The 24,501-nt window shown below is 37.6% G+C and overlaps 1 protein-coding gene across 1 annotated transcript; it reads left to right on the forward strand.

The window, feature by feature from the left end:
* The first annotated feature begins 296 nt into the window (after positions 1-296).
* On the forward strand, positions 297-24,501 carry LOC141510074 (uncharacterized). Its single transcript, XM_074220069.1, is given in 4 exon segments — positions 297-2,957; positions 3,918-4,054; positions 4,448-5,303; positions 5,306-24,501. Coding segments are annotated over 4 exon segments (2,301 nt in total). The 5' UTR covers positions 297-2,923; the 3' UTR covers positions 6,580-24,501.

Genomic DNA, 24,501 nt, shown 5'->3' on the forward strand with positions numbered 1-24,501 from the left:
GGTCTTTTGTACTTCTTAATGTAATGAGATTTTACCCCATTCAATCCCTTCCCTCCTCCCATCTCCTTCCTGTCCCCCTTTATAAGGAGGTGTTTTTAAATCATTCTTTCTGAGTCATAGAAAATTCTGAGTATCCATCACTTCTGGCTAAGTATATTCTCTGTAATAGAGTTATAGTTCTTGAGAGTTATTAGTCTTTCTCCTAAGTGGGGTTATAGCCAGTTTCATCCCATTGGATAGCTGTCTTTTTTTTTTTTTTTTTTTTTTGGCAAGGCAAATGGGCTTAAGTGGCTTGCCCAAGGCCACACAGCTAGGTCATTATTAAGTGTCTGAGACTGGATTTGAACCCAGGTACTCCTGACTCCAAGGCTGGTGCTTTATCCATTATGCCACCTAGCTGCTCTGGATAGCAGTCTTATGGAGAAGTCATGAGTGTCCATTACTTCTAGCTTGGTATATTTTCTGTTAGAGTTACAATTCTCAAGATTTATGAGAATCTTTTTCCCCATGCTGGGATATAGACAGTTTCAACTTATTGGATAGCAGTTTTTTTCCTTTTACCGCCCCCCCCTTTTTTTTTTACCTTTTCATGTGTCTCTTGAACCTCCTGTCTGATGTCCAAATTTTCTATTTAGCTTTGGTCTTTTCATCAGGAATTTTTGGAATTCCATTTTGTTAAATTTCTATCTTTTCCCCTGAAAAAGAAGGCTCAGCTTTGTGGGATAGTGGATTCTTGGCTGCATTCCAAGCTCCCTTAACTCTTTGGAATATCTTGTTCTTCCAAGCCCTTCAATCCCTTAATGTTGATGCAGCCAAGTCCTGTGTAATCCTCACTGTGGTTCCTTAATATTTAAATGGTTTCTTTCTGGCTGCTTGCAGGATTTTCTCTTTTATCTGATAGTTCTGGAATTTGACCACAACATTCCTTGGTGTTTTCATTTTAGGATCTCTTTCTGGAGGGGATCCATGTATTCTTTCAATAACTACTTTGCCTGCTGGTTCCATGGTATCAGGGCAGTTTTCCATCACTCAATCCTGTAATATTAAGTCCAGGCTTTTTTTCTCTTCAATGCTTTCAGGAAGTCCAATAATTCTCAGGTTGCCCCACCTCAATCTATTCTCAAGGTCAGTGGTTTGCTGATGAGGTATTTTATATTTTCTTCTACTTTTTCTATTTTTGGGGGTTTTTTTTTCAGGCTCTTGCTGTCTCATGAAGTCATTAGTTTCCACAGACTCCATTCTTTTTTTTAGAGAAGAGTTTTCTTCATTTGCTTTTTTTGCAAATTCTTTTCCATTTGGTCAATTCTATTTTTGAAAGAGCTTTCCATTTGACCAGTTGAGGTTTTGAGAGAATTATTTTCTTTGTGCATTTGCCCAATTGAGGATCTGAGAGAATTATTCTCATTTTGTATTTGTCCAATTGTATTTTCCAATGATTTGTTTTCTTGTTGCAAGGTGTTAATTGACGCTCCCAAATTTTCCAATTGATTTTTAAACTTCTTCCTTATTTCTTCAAGGAAATCTTTCTGTGCTGGAGACCAGATCATGTTCTCCTCAGAGGTTCTAGGTCTCTGAGTTAGGGTCTTTTCCTTCCAAGAATTTTTCTTCAGATCCACTTTTCCGCTGACCTTTCTTCATTTTGCTAAGAACTTGAGTTAGGGAGGGGCTGGTTCACAAAGGTTTGGTGTGGGATCCCTAGAGGTTTTGCTCACTGAGTGCAATATATCCAGCTGGCCAGTAGGGGGTACTAGAGGATTTGCTCACTGAGTGCAATTTCTCCAGATGGTCAGTAGGAGGTGCTGGTTGTTTTCTCTGGAGTGTCTGTGACCTGGATTGAAGTCTTCTACCTTAGCCTGGAGGGAGTGATTGAAGCTGTTTAATAATTTTATCTTCAATCAATTGGTGGGCTTTACCCTGGGGTGAGGTTATCCCTCTCCCTATTGTCAGATGGGCTGGTTCTTCTGCTCACACACCTGTGCCTGGGGCAGAAGTAGTCTGTATGAACTTGGAGTTGAGGAGCCCAGGAATGATGTCTGGAGCTCTCCTGCACCAGAACTCTCCCCCCCCAGCCCTGTTGGCAAGCTCCAGTAGGTCAGCACCAACACCAGTGCCTCTGCTCCCTAGTTGACCCAAGCCCCCACAGTCTAGCCCTGCCGCTGATCCAGCAGGTCTGGCTCTCAGGCCCTCAGGTTCCAGGGGCTCCAACCCCAAGGCTAATCAGGCTGATCTGTGGCTGATCTACCCTCTGCACCTTCCTGGATTCACCCAGGACCACAGAAAACAAATCCTGAGGATGATGTTCTTTCTCCTGGCTTTTCTTTCTGGGTTTTGTTGATCAAATTTCTGGTAAGAGGTTTGTTTCATATCATAGATGGGGAAAGATCAGTAGACTTTGGAACTGTGCCTATCTTCTCTCTGCCATCTTGGCCAGAAGTCTGATCATTTTATTTTTATTACCTTTCTGATCACTGTTAATTTTGTATTTCCCCTAATACACAGTATATATATATATATATATATATATATATATATATATCACTGATGGAGTGCATACCTTCTCCTTAATCCTATCAGGAAAAGCATTTTTTATGGTAAGGTATATTCCCAGCTGGTATTATTTCAACATGATTTTCACTTCAAATAGAAATATTTTTTTCAATATTCCATTGGACTCTAAAGAGTGATTTCAAGTGAAGTCTGACAATTATAAAGGTGTAGGAATTTTAGAAAAATCCTTTCTATGTTTGTTTCCTTTAAGTTGATAATGGTTGAAGTAGATGGATTCTGGCGGCTCTTTCAATTCTAAACCAAGTGAGTTTTATTGGTTTAGGAGTTGGTGACATTCAAGGATGTGGTTGTGGATTTCACCAAGGAGGAGTGGTGCCTCTTGGACCATTCTCAGAAAGAACTTTACAAGGAGGTCATGAAGGAGAACATTCATAATCTTCTCTCACTTGGTAAGGACCATATTCTCTCTTTCCTTACTGTTAATTATCAGTCCAAATTTACCATAAAGAGCAGAGAATAGAACCATACTCTGGTGAACCTGAGCCTCAGAAACTTTCCTGAGGGCATAATTATCAGTGTTCACAAATCCTCCACTTTGGTCTTCCCTTTAAGTTTTCAGAGAATAGGTAACAATTTTTTTTGAAAAACATCTGATAGGGAGAATAAGTTGAGAAGAGACAGTATAAGAATGATTGAATTGCCTCATAGTTATTCAGTCTAGGAACAGTATTTTATGAAAGCATTAAAGAATATTGCCTAAAATTTTAGAACAAGATGGCTAAAATAAAATTGCTGTTCATCCTTGAAAAGAGATCTCAAGATGAAAACTTGCAAGGAAAATCATAGCCAACTTTCAAAGCTCCCAGAATAAGAAGAAAATGCTAGAAGCCACAAGAAAAAATAATTTAAAAACTGTGAAGTTATAAACAGGAGAGCCCAAGACTTCTACGTTAGAACATAGAACTTGGGGGAAAATATTTCCTAGAGTAATTGAACTGAGCCTAAGACCAAATATAAGTGGAAAGATATCTGTTCAGTGATCATTAATGCAAGAGTTGGAAACCTTTTTTCTGCCAAGAGCCATTTGGCTATTTAGAACTCATTTGTGGGCTATATATGGTCAAACATTTAATTATTTAAAAATTAATTATTTAAAAGATCCTCAATTTATTGAATTTTGACTAGCCTGCAGTTGCTTTGACAGTACCAGAACAATACTGCCAGGAGGCTGGAGGTTCCCTTTCCCTGATTTAATACCACTGTTATAAGAGTACATAGTAGAAGTTTTGTTGCATTTGGGTATGGGATGAGAAGATCATGAGCTGCATCAGTCTTAAGTCACCATCACTATTGAATATTTGTATGTGTGTAAATCTATTTGCTTATGTCTGTTTGATTGTTTTCTTCAGATGTAGAAACCAGGTCAAAAGTAAATGGCATGACTAGAAAACTGGGAATTTTTGTGGAAGAACGTGGCCTGGAAAGATTCCTGAGTGGTGGTCCCTGTGACTTCAATTTAAGAAAAACTCCTGACCCTAATATTAAGGTAGATCCAAATCCAAAGAGTGACTGTCAATTTGATAAAATTGGAATGAAATTCATTCAAATTCATTCCTGTATCAGTATAAGAAAATGACCTGGGTGAATGAATGTTTTCAAGATAATAAATATAGCAAATATTTCACTGATCAAGTAGAGCTTTTTCATCCCTTGAGAAGCCTTCTAAAATGGTACTGTATTCAGATAATCAAAGGGAAATTACCTTGACATCAGAAAAGTGATATTGGAGAAATGCTTTCTGTAAGTAGTGAAAGTGGGCAGATCTTGCATCAGAATTTCAGGCTCATTAATCAGCAAATTTACATTAGAATGGGGTGTGGTGAGTATAATGAATGTAAAATAACCTCATCTCATCACTTACGTCTTCTTTCCATCTTAGATTTCACCCTGGAGTGGAAAGATATGCATGTCCTCTGTGTGGGAAGCATTTGGCTGGAAGTTGAATCTTGATAAACCTCAGAAGATTGCTACCAGGGAGTTTTATAAATGTAATGAATGTGGGAAGACTTTCCGCCACAAATCACTCCTAAATGTCCATCAGACAGTCCACACTGATGAGAAACCTTTTGAGTGTAATCACTGTGGAAAAACTTGTGGAAGTAGTCCTCATCTTGGTAATCATCAGAGAAAGCACACTAGAGAGAAAACGTATGAATGTAAAGAATGTGGAAAGACTTTTAATATGAAATCCACTTTTGCTGAATATCAGAGAATCCACATTGGAAAGAAAGCTTATGAATGTAAACCATGTGGAAAACCTTTTACTCTGAAGTCTAATCTTGTTAGACATCAGAGAATCCACACTGGAGAAAAACCTTATGAATGTAATCAGTGTGGAAAGGCTTTTACACAAAGGTCCAACCTTGTGGCACATAAGAAAATCCACACTGGAGAAAAATCTTATAAATTTAATCAATGTGGAAGGTATTTTACATGCAGCTCTAGTCTTGTTAGACATCAGAAAATACATACTGGAGAGAAACTTTATATATGTAAACAGTGTGGGAAATCTTTTAGGGAAAACTCCTGTCTTGTTATACATCAGAGAATCCACACAGGAGAGAAACCTTATGAATGTAAGCAGTGTGGAATGGCTTTTACAGTGAGCTCTAAACTTGGTGCACATCAGAGCATCCATACTGGAGAAAAACCTTTTGAATGTCTTCAGTGTGGAAAGGCTTTTAGACATAAGAATTCTCTTTCTATACATCAGAGATCCCATACTGGAGAGAAACCTTTGAATGTGATCAGTGTAGAAAGACTTTTACAAGTAGATCTGAGCTTGCTTCACATCAGAGAATCCACACTGGAGAGAAACCTTTTGAATGTGATCAGTGTAGAAAGACTTTTACAAGTAGATCTGAGCTTGCTTCACATCAGAGAATCCACACTGGAGAGAAACCTTTTGAATGTGATGACTGTGGAAAGACTTTTGGTCAACGTTGCCATCTTTCTCGGCATCAGAAAATCCATACTAGAGAGAAACCTTTTATATGTAATCATTGTGGAAAGACTTTTACACACAGCTCTCAATTTACTAAACATCAGAGAATCCATACTGGAGTAAAACCTTATGAATGTAATCATTGTGGAAAGAATTTTAAATATAGCTGTGAGCTTACTCAGCATCAGAGAATCCATACTGGAGAAAAACCTTATGAATGTAATTTGTGTGAAAAGACTTTTAGGCTCAGCTCTTATTTTGCGATACATCAGAGAATCCACACTGGAGAGAAGCCTTTTGATTGTAATCAATGTGGAAAAAAATTTACAGAGAGCTCTACTCTTGCCAAACATCAGAGAATCCACACTGGAGAGAAACCTTTTGAATGTAATCAATGTGGAAAGTCTTTTCGCTTCAAATCCAACCTTTCCACACATCGGAGAATCCACACAGGAGAAAAACCTTATAAATGTAATCAGTGTGGGAAGTCTTTTAGCTTCAGCTCCAATTTTGTTATACATCAGAGAGTCCACAGTGGAGAGAAACCTTATAAATGTAATCATTGTGGTAAGTCTTTTAGAGATGGTTCTACTTTTAATAAGCATCAGAGAGTCCACACTGGTGCTAAACGTTATGAATGTAAGCATTGTGGAAATACTTTAGGAGATCGAACCAGCTTTGTTATCCATCTTAGAATCCACACTGGAGAAAAACCTTATGAATGTAATCAATGTGGAAAGGCTTTTAGACAGAGTGCCAATCTTGTTGAACATAAGAGAATCCACACTGGAGAGAAACGTTATGAATGTAAGCAATGTGGAAAAACTTTTACAATGAAATACACTCTTGCTGTACATCAGAGAATACACACTGGGGAGAAACCTTATGAATGCACTCAGTGTGGAAAGGTTTTTCGAGAGAAATCCAGTCTTAATGCACATGAGAGAATCCACACTGGAGAAAAACCTTATGAATGTAATCAATGTGGAAAGGCTTTTAGAGAGAGATCCAGTCTTGCTAGACATCAGGGAATCCACATTAAAAAGAAACCTTTTGAATGTAATTAATATGGAAAGACACAGGTAATCTTGTTGCACATTAGAAAATTCAGAAAAAGCTTATGAATGTAATCAAAGTGGAATCACTTACAGATTCAGCTCCAGTCTTGCTAAACATTAAAGAATGCATACTTGAGTGAAACCTTTTGAATGTAATTAATTTGGATTGATTTCACACTTAGCTGTAATCTTGATTAAATCAGAATCTACCCTGGAGATAAATCTAATGAATATCATGAAGGTGGCAGAACTTTTAGTTATCTCTCAGTGTATTTAACAAATTGGGTTCCACACTTCCAAGAGACATGGAAATAATCCAGGTGGTAATGCTTTCAGGGAACGGTCTCTTATTTCCCATGTGCAGGTGATTGTGAGTGCACTCAGTGCTTTTTTAAGACGGAGATTCAAGTGCTTCAATGAAGTTTGGGAGAGGGTATGTGCTCTATCAGTGAGGCATGAGAATCTGTGGAGGAGAAGGAAAGGTGATGAAAATTTCTACCCACTAGAAGTTTCAAAAGTGACATATTAAGAAAATTGTATAAGGAATTTGTGAGAAAGTGTAAATAATTTGGGGGTAAAAACTGAACAATGATCACTGAGGAAAGACAAAGAAAACACAGTCTAGGAATCATTACAGTATTCAAAGAGTAGACAATCTGGGAAAGTTCTGAAATGTTCCTGACTTAATGAAATTAGTAGATCTTCCAAAATACTCAAACTAGGATTCCTGTTCTGGAAGGGTAGCTAATCTTGAGAATTAAAGGATGTTACTTTTCTGCAATTCAAGTTCGTTGCAAATTCTTTTGAAAAGAAATGGTCTATTGACTTTCCTTAAACTCTGAAATAAAATCTTCTGTAGATGAAAGTATAAAAAAGAATTTTACAGAGATAATTACTCACAATATGTCCTGTGCTGAATAGTAATGATTGTTGCCAACCAAGTGAAGAATCTTCTCTCTTTTTATGCTGAAGGCTTGAGGTGACACTGGATCTAATGTGTCTTGGTCAAAAAGATCAGTTGTCCTTGCTTTAGGACTACTTTAAATTGTTCATGGAATATATTCATTCATTGTAATATCTAATTATGAAGAATGAAAAGTAACTGAGGGGAAAGAAGGGTTCCTTTAAATTTAATATTTTATGAAGTTTGGTTGAAGATTGAAGTATAACATAAAACAGACCATTCATGGGAAAAAACTTAACTTGGCATGCTGCTAGTCTTGGGGATCAAGAATCAAAAGTAAGAGTCAAGACTGATGGATATCATACAAGACTGGCTACATCTGCAAATCCTTTGATGCTTGGGAAGGGTCATCTGTTTCTTCAGTTAGCAACATGTTGAATATGTTTGGCCAAGGCACTTGGCATTTGATGTTCATTCAGTGTCTTCTGTTTGTTGCAGAATGCTATGATACACTTTTTCAATAGTTCAGTTATTTTTGAGCAATTTTCTTTCATATAGGTAAAAATCTTTTCCCATTTTTGTCATGATTTTATTTAAAACATCTCTTCTATTTGTAATCAGTTTTTTACCTTTAGCTTCAAGTTATAAGACTTCCTTTTCACTGGTTATTTTGAGTCAAGATTTTTCTTTGCTTGTATTTATTCATTCTGTGATCATTATAGAAAAGTCATTCTTTTGTAGATTGATAACTTATCTCTTGAATCCCTAACTTGTTGTTATCAGAAGATCTTCTACATCTTTTTTTTAAAGAAACATTTTATCTATCTTTACAGTTTTTTCCCCTATTCTTGCTTCCCTCCCTCCACCCCCCACAGAAGGCATTCTGTTAGTGTTTACATTGGTTCCATGTTATACATTGATCTCAGTTGAATGTGATGACAGAGAAATCATATCCTTAAGGAAGAAAAGTAAAGTATGAGGTAGTAACATTACATAATAATATAATGCTTCCCCCCCCCCCCCAATTTGATGGTAATAATCTGGTGAAAGTCCATAATTCTTTCTCTGGATACAGATGGTATTCTCCATTGCAGATAGCTCAAAATTATCCCTGGTTGTTGCACTGAAGGGATGAGTAAGTCCATCAAGGTGGAACATTGCCCCTGTGTTGCTGTTAGGTTGTGCAATGCCTTTCTGGTTCTGCTCATCTCGCTCAGCATCAGTTCATGCAAATCTTTCCAGGCTTCCCTGAATTCCCATTGCTCCTGGTTTCTAATAGAACAATACAGATACCACAGTTTGCTAAATCATTCCCCAATTGAAGGACATTCACTTAGTTTCCAAGTTTTTGCCACCACAAACAAGGCTGCTATGGATATTTTTGTACAAGTGATGTTTTTAACCCTTTTTTCATCATCTCTTCAGGGTATAGACCCAGTAGTGGTATTTTTGGATCAAAGAGTATGCATATTTTTGTTGCCCTTTGGGCATAATCCCAAATTGCTCTCCAGAAAGGTTAGATGAGTTCATAGCTCCACCAACAATGTATTAGTGTCCCAGATTTCCCGCATCCCTTCTAACATTGATCATTGTCCTTTCTTGTCATATTGCCAAGTCTGAGTGGTGTGAGGTGGTAGTTCAGAGACCATATCTCTTTTCTTTCCCATTTTCCCACATACTTTCTAAACTATCATGTGGGGAGTTCATGTCCTCCAAACCTTTATTTAAGCAGGTCAGCTCACACGTGTCCATATGTGGAATTCTATATTTGAAACTTCTGACCTACTTTGCCACCATGTCCTAGTATCTTGTCTTCTTTTGCCTCAAATCTCTTCCTTTTCTGTGTTAACTTCTCCAGGAAAGTGTAAATTCATTGAATTTAGGACAGTACTTTCTATTTTAATTCTAAGTCCCTAACAGTACAGGGCATATAAAGGTGCTTAATAAATATTTATTGATTACTGAGCTTTCAAAGCTCACCAGGACTTAGCCACATCACTTATCTTTTCAGTCTTCTTACACATTATTTCTTGCCACCTCCTCTTTGATCTAATGCAACTTGGCCACCTTCATTTGCCATAAAAAGTCCTTCCATTTCTAACCTCCAGGCTAGTGACTGGAACTCTGCCTCATCATTTTGGCCTCCTAGCTTTCAAGTCTTCAATCCAAATCTCACCTGTTTTTCCCAAATTCTCTTAATTCTCATGTCTTCCTGTTTTTTAATTATATCCTGTTGACCCCTTCACAACTTCTATATATTTGTTTCCTTGTCTCTTCCTTAGAATGTGAGCTTGAGGGTAGTCACTACTGTTTTCATACTTTTAAAAAAAAATTTGATTTTCCAATTGCATACAACAGTAGTTTTTTGTTTTTGTTTTTAGGTTTTTGCTAAGCAATGGGGTTAAGTGGCTTGCCCAAAGCCACACAGCTAGGTTATTAAATGTTTAGAGGCTGGATTTGAACTCAGGTGCTCTTGACTCCAGGGCTGGTGTTTTATATACTGCGCCACCTAGCTGTCTCACAACAGTAGTTTTTACCAATCCTTTTTTTTTTCCACAGGGTTTTGAGTTGTGCAACTTTTCTCCCTTCCTCCTTTCTCTCTCCCAGACAGAAAGGAATCTGATATAGGCTCTTTATTTATAACCATGTTAAACATAGATTGATATTGATCATGTGAGAAGAATCAGATCCACATGGAAAAAAGAAAACATTAGGAAAAAAGTTAGATAAGAAACTCTTAAAAATTGAAGAAAATAAGCTATGGTTTTCATGTAAACCCCACAGTTCCTTCTCTGGTTATCGATGGTATTTTCCATCACAAGTCTTTTTCAAATTTTTTTTTTTTTTTTAGGTTTTTGGAAGGCAAATGGGGTTAAGTGGCTTGCCCAAGGCCACACAGCTAGGTAATTGTTAAGTGTCTGAGACTGGATTTGAACCCAGGTACTCCTGACACCAGTGCCGGTACTCTATCCACTATGCCACCTAGCTGCTCCTTCTTTTCTTATTTTTAAAAACATTTTATTTAAGGCAATGGGGTTAAGTGACTTGCCTAAAGTCATACAGCTAGGCAATTATTAAGTGTCTGAAGTCAGATTTGAACTCAGTCCTGACTCCAGGGCTGGTGCTCTATCCACTGTACCATCTAGCTGTCCCTGTCTTTAAGGTACTGCTGAAATGAATACATCCATCATGGTTAATATCTCCTATTGTTATCAATGTATAGAATGTCCTTCTGACTGCTCACTTCACTCAGTATCAATTAATACAAGTCTTGCCAGGCTTCTCTGAATTCCCATCCCTCCTGGCTTCTAATAGAGCAGTAGTGTTCCATGACATACCTATACCACAATTTGTTTAGCCATTCCCCAATTGATGGGCATCCTCTCAAATTCCAATTCTTTGCCACTCCAAAAAAAGGAGCTATGAATATTGCAGTACCTGTGTGATTTTTCCTTTTTTTTTCATGTTTTCTTCAGGATACAGACCCAATAGTGGTATTGCATGATTTTTTTGCAAGTCCCCATTAAGCACAGGGCCTGGCACACAGTGTGAAATTTATGTATGTCTATCAAATAATTGTATCAGTTCTCTCCTGAGGACATCTTAATGTGATCTGACACTGTTTCCTTTGCATCTTTTTTTTTTGTTTTGTTTTTTGCAAGGCATTGAGATTGTCAGGTCAGATTTGAACTCTTTGGAGTCTTCCTGACTCCAAAGTCAATACTCCATTCACTGTGCCACCTAACTGCCCCACCCTTGCATAATTCTCTTAAGAAAAGTGGGAGTCATTTTGGGGATCGTTTTCTATCCAGGACCCAAGCAGATATTTGTAATTACTGTGATTATAGAAATTTAATAAAATGTGTATTTTAACCTAATTCTGGCTTCTTTCTCGAGACCCAAATCCAGAGCCCAACTTTCTCTCTTTTTAGGAAATTCTGGAAGTTAAGACCATGCTTAATTGAATTTTTTAGGAAGGTCAAACTCATGGAGGTCATCAGTAATGTTTTACATGACTCATATCAGAGAATTGGAGGTTGGACTGACTGCCAACAATACTGCTGTGTGAGTTTATTTCCAAGTTATTTTTCCCTGATTTTGTGGGCAAAATCCTCAATTGGGTTCTTTTTGCCTGGTCTAAATTGGGTGACCTCAGAAAGGAATTTAGGCTAAAAACTATTCTCTGCTTTGTAGAAGTTTAAAAAACTTTTGAAAAATGAACACATTTTCTTTTGTATTCAGACTCTAGTTTTTTCTCTGGATGCAAATCGGTTTTTCATCACAAGTCTTTTACAGTTGCCCTTGTTTGATGAATTGCTGAGAGATACTAATTCAGTTAATCATCACATAATGTCTCTGTTCATAAGATAATGGATTTTTTTTTTTAAATTAAAGGTAATACACTTTGGACTTTGTTAAAACTCCACGATTCTTTCTCAGGATATGGATGGTATTCTCCATTGCAGACAGCCCCAAATTGTCCGTGGTTGTTGCACTGATGGAATGAGCATTTCCCATCAAGGTTGATTATCACCCCCATGTTGCTGTTGTGTACAATGTTCTGGTTCTGCTCATCTCACTCAGCGTCAGTTTATGCACATCTTTCCAGGCTTCTCTGAATTCCCATCTCTCCTGGTTTCTAATAGAACAGTAGTGTTCCATGACATACATAGACCACAGTTTGCTAAGCCATTCCCCAATTGAAGGACATTCACTTGATTTCCAATTCTTTGTCAACACAAACAGGGCTGCTATGAACATTTTGTACAAGTGATGTTTTTACCCTTTTTCATGATCTCTTCAGTTGTATAGACACAGTAATGGTATTGCTGGATGAAAGGGGATACACATTTTTGTTGCCCTTTGGGCATAATCCCAAATTGCTCTCCAGAAAAGTTGGATCAGTTCACAGTTCCACCAAAAGTGTTAGTGTCCCAGATTTCCCACAACCCTTCCAATAATGATCATTGTCCTTTCTGGTCATGTTGGCCAGTCTGAGAGGTGTAATGTGGTACCTCAGAGATGCTTTAATTTGCATTTCTCTGATCAGTAATGATTTAGAGCAATTTTTCATTTGACTATGGATCACTTCGATTTCCTCAGCTGTAAATTGCTTCTCCATATCCTTTGATCATTTGTCAATTGGGAAATTGACTTTTTTTTAATATAAATTAGAAATCAAGATTTTTATGAAGACATTGAGGCTCTTGTTATCAATGTGTCAGAAGAAAAGTTTATAATGCTGGGTGACTGTAATGCTAGAGTAGACTCAGACCATCAGACAGGACAGGGTGTCCTTGGGAGAAATGGGATTGGAAACAACAGCAGTGGTCACCTACTAATGAAGACTTGCACATCTTAGTTTCTTATCACACTCATACATTAACTTAAATGTAATAAAACTTAGTGAATTCCTTGACATCTAATAGATAATGAGAATGTAACAAGAGATAGGATTTGAGTGATAAAGGCAGTGTGTGGCACACTGCTGGACTTAATCCCAAGCTAAATATTCACATTCAGCTGAAGTGTTGAACCCAAGGCAAAGTGATTATGAGAAGAATTAATGCCAAGAGATTAGAGTGCTCCTCTGACAAGGAACAATTTGTTTCTAACTTGGAGGGAAAGTTGAGCCAATACACAGCTGGCAAGAGTGGAGCTTGAAAGAAATGGGCAGCTTTCAGAGATTTGATGTACAGTATTGCATTTGCTCATCTGGGTCAGAACACAGACATGAGACTGGTTTGATGAAAATGATGGGGAAACACAGAAGCTGCTAAATGAAAGAAATGAGAACTCCACAGGGCTTACCTGAAGGATAGTCCATTCTAAGCATTTAATTTCATCAAAACTAAAGTACAGGGGCAGCTAAGTGGTGCAGTGGATAAAGCATGGGCCCTGGATTCAGGAGGATCTGAGTTCAAATGTGGCCTCAGACAATAATTGCCTAGCTGTGTGACCTTGGGGAAGTCAACCCCATTGCCTTAAAAAAAAACCTAAAGTGAAACTTAAAGAGATGCAGGATTCTGGTCTTGCAATTTTATGCAGAGAGACATAATCCAAAGTGCTTTTATGTTCCTGTATAGGCTACTTATTGGCCAAAGACATACATCTCAACTACTCAGTGCTGATGGAGCCACATTAAGGATAGGACCATGTTCTTATGGGTTGAACACTTTACTAGTGTGCTTAACAGATCATCATCAATTAATGCAGAAGCCATTGGAAACTGAAGTCCGCTCCAACTGAAGAAGAGGTTTTGAATGCAATTAGGCTTTTTTCTTGTGGGAAAATACTTAGTGCTGTCTGTATTTCAGATGTGATTTTAAAAGGCTTACATTCAAAAGTTGCCTGAAATTTTCCATTTTATTTGGAATGAAAAGATTAGCTCCCAGGAATTGTCCATCTCTTTAAAGGTAAAGGAAAAAAACATTCACAGGGGTGTTTCTCCTTTTAATCATTGCTGGTAGGATTCTTGTCAGAATCATCATGGGCTGATTCTTCACCTGGAAGGTGGTCAACTCCTTGAACCAAGGGTTGAGGAAGACTTGATAAGGTATTTGCTGCCTGGCAACCCTAGAAAAAAATGCCAGGAACAGAATAGAAGTCTGTATACAACAGGTTAGATCTGACTGAGATCTTCAGTATTGTTAGTCTTTCTTGGCAGTTTATTAAAAAATTATTTCACAATTTATTTGCCCAGAAAAGTTTATCAGTATTCTAAGTTAATTTCATGATTGCATGCTTACTTGGATTTTAGACAATAGATGATGCACTTGAGATTTCCCAGATACCAAAGGCGGTGTGTGCTTGCTGCCATGCTTTTTGGCATGATGTTTTCAATCATGTTGTGAAACATCTTCAATGAGGATGAACATGGCAACAACGTCAGCTTATGCACTGTGTGTAAAATTTTTGTTTTTAGACTAAGCATTTATTTTTTATTTTTGACTTTTCTCATGGCTAGGTAATTATTGTCTGAGGCTGAATTTGATCTCAGGTCCTCCTGAATTCAGGGCTGGTGATCTATCCCCTGTGCCACCTATTGCCCCTGGTAAATTCTTCAATTTCAAAAGGTTATAGTGTCGGTGCATGATTTTTGGTTTGCAGATAATTGTATATTCAATGCAGCCTCTGAAACTGAGATGCAAAAAAGTGTGGTCCAGTTCTCTGCTTCTTGTGCTAATTTTGGCCTAACAACACCAAGAAGATACAGGGGCTCCATTGTTGAGAGCTGCTCAAGTGATTTTGGGTTAGGTCAGTTATGACTAAAAAACAAGCCCTGGTGACCTTCAAGCTGAAGGCTTTCCACAGAACACAACTGTGTCATTTGTGGCCTCACTTGATGAGAGCCCTGTACCTGAACTTCTTGACCTGGGTTACATCCTGCCAGGTTCCATCGTGCCCAAGTTAGAGTTACATCATTGCTTCTATCCTGTATGCTAATTTTGTGGTTTTCTGCTATAAAGAATTGATGCTATCAAGAAACAGCTCTGCTAGTTGTCCTTCTAGCATCCCCACCTGAGCATAGGCATGTTTCTTCTTTCTCTTTAGCCAAATGAATCCCCTTGTGGACAGGGCAATTCAGCACTCCATGATCCAACACCACACCGTCTGTAGGTGAAACCATCAATTACAGAAAATGGAGAAGTTTTGAATACTCTGGATAAGTTCATTTGCCTTGACCGCATACCTTCCAGGAAAGCACACATTGATGATGAGGTCGATGCTCACATTGCCAGAGCTAGTTCAGTGTTTGGGAGGCTCCATAAGAAAGTATGGGAGAGAAGAGATATTGGACTATCAGACTGAAAGTCTACAGAGCCACTGTGCTGACCTCATTGCTATCGGCCTGTGAAACCTGGACAGTCTCCCAGTGTCATGGCAGGAAACAATAGTTTCCATTTATATTGTCTTAGGAAGATTCACCTGACAGGAGAAGATACCAGATCCTGAGGTCCTTCCTTGAGCTAAACTGCCAAGCATTCCAACATTTCTACAGAGAGTGCAACTGTGATGGGCTGGCCTTGTTCAGAATGCTGAACAAATGCTTGCGAAAAAGACTTTTGTGTGGAACTCACACAGTGCAAGCACTCACAAGGGGGTAAGAAAAAAAATGATACTGGGATACCCTAAAGGTCTCTTAAGAACTTTAGAATTGATTGTGCAGCAGGAGAGACATTGGCATAGGTCTGCCCAGTCAGTATAGCAGCTCTCATCAGAGAAGGTGCTGTGCTCTATGAGTAAGGCAGAATTGAAGCAGCTCAAAGGAAATAGGAGATGGGCAGGTTAAGGCCACCTGCCCCAGGTGTTCATGTGAAGTATTTGTGTTCGATCTGTGGCAGTGCATTCCAAACTCACATTGGTCTGATAAGGCAGTCAGACACACTGTAACTATTCTCTAACATACTGGTATCCTTTTGATCTTGTCTTTTGCTACATATATACGAAGTATTCTTAGGTTTTTTTTTTTTTAGGTTTTTGCAAGGCAATGGGGTTAAGTGGCTTCCCCAAGGTCACACAGCTAGGTAATTATTAAGTGTCTGAGACCGGATTTGAACCCAGGTACTCCTGACTCCAAGGTCCGTGCTCTATCCACTGTGCCACCTAGCTGCCCCTGAAGTATTATTAAATCACTAGGTATAATGATTTTCCTGGTGAAACTTTTTTTTTGAAAAATCTGAGAACAAAAGATGATTAGCAATTATTTTTTTCCCTCAAATGTAATGTATTATTTTGACCAACCAGTTCTTTAGTATAACCATTGTCCAGATATTTTAAAAAAATTATCTTTACTAACTCCAAACGATCATGCTTGGGCATTGAATAATTTTGGTGTTTATGCTGTAAGTATATTAAACTTTTTATTTCTGACTAAATGCAACACTTTCTTTAAAATTATTTTTTGATTGATGTTTTATTTTTCCAATTACATATTATGAAAGTTTTTCAACATTTATCTACTTGCATATTTACAAGTTACAAAATTTTCTCTCTTTCCCCCTTCCCACCCCACTCCCCTCAGTGGCAAACATTGAACAATACTGCACATATGAATTTGTGTTCAATGTGTTTACATATTCCTCATTTTGTAAATAAGGAATTAGGACTAAGGGAAAAGAAATAAAACCATTGGATGGAAAGGAAAAATGAGAAATTTTAAAAAAGAAAACATTGTTTATTCAGATTCTGTGGTTTTGTTTATTTTCTGAATATGGATGACATTGTCCATTACAGGTTCCCTAGGATAGGAATATGGAAGACATCGTCCTAGCTCTCTGAACTGCTGGGAGGAGCCACATATATCATAATTGATCAACTCATAATGTTATTCCTGTGTACAGTGTTCTCTTGCTTTTCTGCTCCTTTCATTCAGCATCAGTTTATATAATATGTTCCATGCTTCTCTCAAGTCTGACCATTCATAGTTTCTAATAGAACAATAGTATGCCCTAATATATACATTATTTAGCCATTCCCTGATTGATGGGCATCCCCCCAATATCCAATTCTTTGTCACTACAAAAAGCTTTTATTGAATATTTTTCAACATGTGGGACTTTTCCCATTTTTAAAATTTCTGGATATAGGCCTAGTACTGGTATTGCTGGATCAAATGATATAATCAGTTTTATTGCTCTTTAGGAATAGTTCCATAGTGCCCTGCAGAATTGTTGCATTCATGTCCCACTTCTCCCATAATCTCTCCAACATTGATCTCTTTTCTTTTTGTCATCCAGTCTGATAAGTGTGAGGTGGTTACCTCATAGTTGTTTTAATTTGCATTTCTCATAATGATTTGGAGCATTTTTTCATATGCTTACATATAGCTTTAATTTCTTGGTTTGACAACGGCCTGTTTATATCCTTTGACCATTTATCAATTGAGGAATTACTTATAACCTTATAAATTTGATTCCATTCTCAATGTATTTTAGAAAGGAGACTTTATCAGAACCCCTAGCTTTGAAAATTGTTTCCCACCTTTGTTTTCCTTCTAATCTTGGCTACTTTGGTTTTATTACTGCAAAAACTTTAATAGTCAAAATAATTCATTTTGCAAATTATAATGTACTTTATTTCTTGTTTGGTCGTAAATTTCTCCTGTTCCACAGAGCTGACAATTTCTTTTTTTTCCCTTTTCAATTGCTATTTTATTTTTCCATTTACATGTTATGAAAGTTTTTCAATATTCATCAGCATGCATATGCATATTTTAAAATTACATCATTTCCTTCCACTCTCCCTTTTCAGGCCTCTCCCCTCAGTAGTGAAAAGTCAAGTGAATTATTGTAATACGCATTTGTGTTTAACATGTTTACAGATTAGTCAATTTTGTTTGAGGAATTAGGATTAAAGGAAAAGAAAAAAACCCATGAAATAGGAAATACACAAGAGAAATTTTAAAAAAATTAATGTGGGGGCAGCTAGGTTGCACAGTGGATAAAGCACCAGCCTTGGAGTCAGGAGTACTTGGGTTCAAATCCTGTCTCAGGCACTTAATAATTACCTAGCTGTGTGGCCTTGGGCAAGCCACTTAACCCCATTTGCCTTGCAAAAAAAAAATTGAATGTGGTATTCATTTAGATTCTGTAGGATTTTTTTGGGGGGGGGTTGGGTTTTTCTTACTCTGGATGGGTACGAAATTGTCTATAGCTCATCTAATAGGGTTATCTAGCTCTCTGAAATGCTGAGAGGAGCTGCATCCATCAAGGTTGATCAACTCACAATGTTGTTAATGTGTATAACCTTCTCATTGTTCTGCTCCCTTTGTTTAGCATCATTTCTTGCAATTCCTTCCATGCTTCTCTAGAGTCTGACTATTCATGGTTTCTTATAGAATAATATTCCATAGTATTCATGTACCCTTGTACCATTGTACAACTGTACCATTTATGTTTAGCCATTCCCCAACTGGACATCCCCTTAATTTCCAATTCTTTACCACCACAGAGAGTTGCTATAAATATTTTTAAACATGTGGGAGTTTTCCCATTTTTTATTTCTCCTGGATATAGACCTAGTATTGGTATTGCTGCATCAAAGGGTAGGATGAGTTTTATTGATCTTTGGGAATAGTTCTGTATTGCTCTCTAGAATGGTTGGATCAATTCACAACTTCACCTACAATGCATTAATGTCCCAATCCTCCCACATCCTCTTCCAACATTGATCATTTCCCCTTTTTATGATCCAAGTTAATCTGTTAAGTGTGAGATGGTAACCTCATAGTTGTCTTGATTTGCATTTCTCTAATAATGATTTGGAGCATTTTTTCATGATTTTATATATATAGCTTTAATTTCATTTGAAAACGCCTTTGAGCATTTATCAATTGGGGAATGACTTGTAACCTTACAAATCTGATTCAATTCTCTGCATTTTAGAAATGAGACCTTTATCAGAACCTTTTGCTATGAAAATTGTTTCTCAGCTTTCTATTTTCCTCCTAATCTTAGCTACTTTGGTTTTATTAGTGCAAAAACTTTTAAATTTAATATAGTCAAAATCATTTTTTTTTTTTGGCACGGCAATGGGATTGTGACTTGCCCAAGGTCACATAGCTCAGTAATTATTAAGTGTCTGAGGTTGGATTTGAGCTCAAGACCTCCTGACTCCAGAGCCATTGCTCTAGCCACTCCGCCACCTAGTTGCCCCTGAAAATCATTCATTTTGCAAATTATAATGTACTCTATTTCTTGTTTGGTCATAAATTTCTCCCCATTCCATAGACCTGACAATTTCTTAACCTGACACTAAATGTTTACAGATTGTTGGACAGGTATGACATACAAGTACAAATCAGTTCTCAATTGAAGGTCACAGCCATACATTTATCTTCATTTACTTTCTGAACATTGCACCAGAGTAGTCTTTATTCCAAAATTATTTTGTATTCTCATTTTATTAGTGCTGAAAAGATATCAAGATGCTACCTTTCAGGGAAGAAAGCAGACTTTTAAAACAACATAATTAGTAGCCAAGAATCATACAAATCTTGAAACCATTATGAAACCTTCTAAAGGAACATTGCATTCCATTGCCGGTAAAAGGCTGCTTTCTGATTTGAATTTACTTTTTTTTTTTATGTTCCTATTCTTCTACTTAGATTTTTTTTAAGAGGGCTGTTTGGTAACAAAAGTCAGTCATTCCATAGTTCCTGTAAGAGTATAGACAGGTTTAAGTTATACCTCAAGAATTCTTTCCTTACAAAACCTGTTATATTATGTCAGCCTTCCCCTCAAAATGTAGAAAATTCCAAGCTGGGTTGAAAGTGCAAGTTTTAGGGGCAGCTCGGTGGCACAGTGGATAGAGCACTGGCCCTGGAGTCAGGAGACCTGAGTTCAAATGTGGTCTCAGACACTTAATTACCTAGCTGTGTGATCTTGGTCAAGTTACTTAAACCCATTGCCTTGTAAAAAGAAAAAAAGAGGAAGTTTTATTAGGAGGAAAATCAGATACTAGTGCTTCAGCACCCAGCAGAAAGTCCAAAAAAGCCCATAGTCCAGGAAAGGCAGAGATTTCTCTCTGAAAACCACATGAGAATATTTATGGAGGGGTTAGGAAAATATGTGGACAATTATTTTCCAGGAACAGGTGCAAAAAGAAACAGGAAGTTTTGCAGGAATAGTTGAGCCAGTTTGTGGGGAGGGGGCCACAGCTCAGTAAAGCCAGTCAGCAAACAACAGCAAAGGCATCTGGGGAGTGAGCAAAACTCTGGCTCATTTTAGCCTCCTTTCAACAAGTAAGTTTCTTTCATGTCCAGTATATCTGCCAGGTAAAGTAACTGACAGAAAACAGACATAGTAATCTCAGGGTTACTTCCACACTAGTCAAAGTCAAATTGGCTCCACCTTGCTTACCCTCCTCCTAAGCCAAATGTGGGAAAAATAGATTGGGGTGTGGGCTGGAAGTCCAAAGATGCCTTTACTGAGTCTGGATTAATTAGGTAACCTGGGGTCAGGGCTGCCGCTGCTCCCCCAATAAAGCATAAATGTCCCTGAGCCAACACCCTTTGAGTTGGGAGAATCTGATCCTAGGCTCACCAAGTCTCCACACTGAATCAGATTCAGGACTCAGCAGAGAGATGTTAATCTTATGTGCCTGGGAGGAGACAAAGACCTTCAGCCTGTTACCCAACCGGCTTACATGTGCCCCCTTAGTCTCATCAAAATAATGAGTTGTAATTAAACAGTTAAGTTCCCCATTTTTTTTTTTAGGTTTTTGTAAGGCAAATGGGGTTAAGTGGCTTGCCCAAGGCCACACAGCTAGGGAATTAATAAGTATCTGAGGTCGGATTTGAACCCAGGCACTCCTGACTCCAGGTCCAGTGCTTTTATCCACTGTGCCACCTAGCCACCCCCTCCCCACTGTTTTTCAAAGAGCGCTAAACATAAAACCATTCCCTCACACCTGAACTACTAAACTAGCTGAGTAATTGGTCTGCCTACCTCAAGTGCTTTCCATTTCAATCCATCCTCTATTCAACCCCCAAAGTAATTTACTCTTCCCCAACTCAATAACTCCTTTGGGGCTCTATTGTTTCCGGAGCCATGTAAAGTACCCAATTTGGTATTCAAAGTCCTGGACAACTCAGCCCTCTCCTACCTATCCAATATGCTTTCTCTGCCAACTGTCCTTTTTGATCTAATAACATGAGATGACAAACACAACCTTCATTTCTAAATTCCTAGGATTATTTTTTTTCTTGTCATCTCCCAGATGTGGAATATTCTCCAACCTCTGCTGAAATGAAATACCATCATTTAAGTTTCAACTAAAATCCCACCTTCTATAGCCACCCATCTCCAACCTATCTCAATTCCAGGGCCTTAACTCTAATTATATTCTCTTTTTCCTCTATATAGTTTGCTTTGTTCAAATTTGTGTTGTCACCTCTGAGGCTGTAACCTACCTACATTCCTTTGGCTCTTTATGTACAGCCAGTACTTAATACAGTGATTGGAATATTGTGGTTGCTTGGTCCTGGCTAACACTTCCAAGGAACATATTCCAGAGATTTCAATTGGGATCTTGGTTTGATATTGCTGATATTCCCCTCATTTATGGAAATATCTAAGGAACTAGGGTCACTCCCTTCAATGATTGGGAACTTCAGTAAGTACATAGTAACACACACGTGTGTGTGTGTGTGTGTGTGTGTGTGTGTGTGTGTGTGTGTATGAGATAACCATTTCCCTTTGGTCATTTCCCTGTTTACATTTTTTAGAAAAAAGAAACCAATTTATTTTAGAAAATATCAATATATCTCAAATAAAAATACTTCTCCAAAGTGACAGTCAAGGGTGAGCTCTAGGGGAGGCCTTAACAAAACTTGTTTTTATCTCCTTAACTCCAGTAGGAATGCTATGGACCCTATTGACTATTATTGACCCTATGGTCCCCATCACCACATTTTTGAAGCTTCTCTCAACAACAAAGTTTGATAAAGAGATGATTCTAGTTGAAAGCCTTCCCAGGACATTCAGAGGGAAGTGCTCCTAAGAATGATTTTTTTAATGTTAAAAAAAGTTGTGAACTCCCTTTAAGTGCCTTTATTCATGAAAATGATCAGATTTCTAGCTAATATGAGATGGTAAGAGGATTGTTGCCTGAAGGCATTACTACTTTATCTTCATAAGGTTTCACTCAAATGTGGAACTTCTGTTAGATATTCTAAAAACTCTGCTGCATTCATGACACTCATGTAGATCTCTAATGTTTAGGAAGATTTCAATTCACTGTGACATTCCACATTGAATACATTCATAAGGCTTCTTTCAAGTGTGGACTTTTTAATATCCAACAATACTGGAGTTCTAAAAATCTTTTCACATTGATTACATTTCTAGGGCTTCTCCCCAAAGTGAATTTTGTAATGTAAAACAAGACTGATGCTGAATCTAAAAACTTTTCCACATTAATTTCATTCCTAAGCCTTTTCTCCATTCTGCATTTTCTGGGGTACAGCAAGATTATCCCTCTGAATGAGCATTTTCATTTAATAACATTCATAAAATTTCTCTAATGTGCATTCTCTGATGCTTAGCAAGATTGGAGCTCTGTCTAAAAGCCTTACCACACTGATTACATTCATAAGGCTTTTCTCCAGTGTGGATTCTTCTATGCCTAACAAAACTGGAGCTGTCTCTAAAAGAATTTCCACACTGACTACATTCATAAGGTTTTTCTCCAGTGTGGACTCTCTGATGTGCAGCAAGACTGGAGTTCACTTTAAAAGACTTTGCACACTGATTACATATATAAGTCTTCCCTTCAGTATGCCTTCTCTGATGTTTAGCAAGGTGGGAACTACTTCCAAAAGTCTTTCCACATTGATTACATTCATAAGGTTTCTCTCCAGTATGGATTCTCTGATGATTAGTAAAATGACAGTTGTGCATAAAAGTCTTTCCACATTGATTACACTCAAAAGGTTTCTCTCCAGTGTGAATTCTTTGATGGATGGCAAGAAGTGATCTACAGTTGAAAGTCTTCCCACATTCATTGCATTTATAAAACTTTTCCCCACTATGACTCTTCAGAGGCCTATCAAGATCCAAGTTCCAAGCAAATCTTCCCCATACTGAAGACATGCATATCTTTCCATTCCAGTGTAACATCTAGGATGGAAAGGAAAAGATTAGTGGTGGAATGAAACTACTTCACATTCATTATATTCAGCAGGCTTCTTTCTAAAACATTAATTTACTGATGAGTAATGAGCCTAGAGTTCTTACTCACCTTTATTATTTACAGAAAAGCATTTCTCCAATATCATGTTTCTGATGTCTAATGAGATTTCAACCCCAGCTGAAGGGCAATTTTCCAATGATTGTTTAGAAATACTGGAATTTCAGGTGACTGAAAAAATCCTACTTCTTCAGTAAAGCATTTTGAAAACAGTCATTCCCTGAGGTCATTTATGACTGGAGACCTCTGTATCTCTTTACAATTTCATCAAATTCACATTCACTCTTTGGATTTTGATCTACCTTGAAATTAGAATCATGGGTTTTTCTCAAATTGAAGTCACAGGAACCATCACTCTCGTATCTTTGCAGGTCATATTCTTCCACAAAAATTTCCAGCTTTCTAGTTATCCCATTTACTTCAAACCTGGTCTCTATATCTGAAGGAAACAAAAAATCAAACATATATTCTCCAAAAGATTTACACACACATACACGCACAGTGTGTGTGTGTGTGTGTGTGTGTGTGTGTGTGTTTATACGTATATTAGGTGTATACAACAGCCAAGAGTTAAGATTTATGCAGTGCATGATCTCAAAACAATAAAATGCAACAAAACTTCATGGATGTACTCTTGAAGCAACCATTGGAATTATATTGAATGGCATTGTAAGGATGACTACCAGGCTTAATATCAAGAAATTAGTGGGATTCTCCATGGGAGAATAGTTTGTGGCTAACGGGTAAATCTGAACAGAACATGAGTGCATAGTTTTTACAGATTTGTGGTACAATACCCCATCTGGGACAAGACCAGGAAACCTCCAAAACGGTCAGCTGAAAATGATGGAGAAATTCAGAAGGTACTTAAAATAAAGTCTTATAGGACCTATGAATTGGTTACTTTATTCACCTCCAAGAAAGTAGTATTTAATTGTATACCCTAACAGCAATTTGGGGGTGATGATCAACCTTGATGGACTTGCTCATTCAGGGACAATTTGGGGCTATCTGTGATGGAGAATGCCATCTGTATCTAGAGAAAGAATTATGGAGTTTGAACAAAGACCAAAGCCTATTATCTTCAATTTAGGGGGAAAAACATCTTATTATGTAATTTTGCTATCTCTTATACTTTATTATTCTTTCTTAAGGATATGATTTCTCTCTCATCACATTCAACTTAGATCAATGTATACCATGGAAACAATGTAAAGACTAACTGCTTTCTGTGGGGGGTGGGGGGAGGAAGCAAGAATGGGGGAAAAATGTAAAACTCAAAAAAAAATAAACTCTATATATATACACACACACATATAAATACATATATATAT

Source organism: Macrotis lagotis, chromosome 1 (assembly GCF_037893015.1).
Source record: "Macrotis lagotis isolate mMagLag1 chromosome 1, bilby.v1.9.chrom.fasta, whole genome shotgun sequence".
Taxonomy (NCBI): Eukaryota; Metazoa; Chordata; class Mammalia; order Peramelemorphia; family Peramelidae; genus Macrotis; species Macrotis lagotis.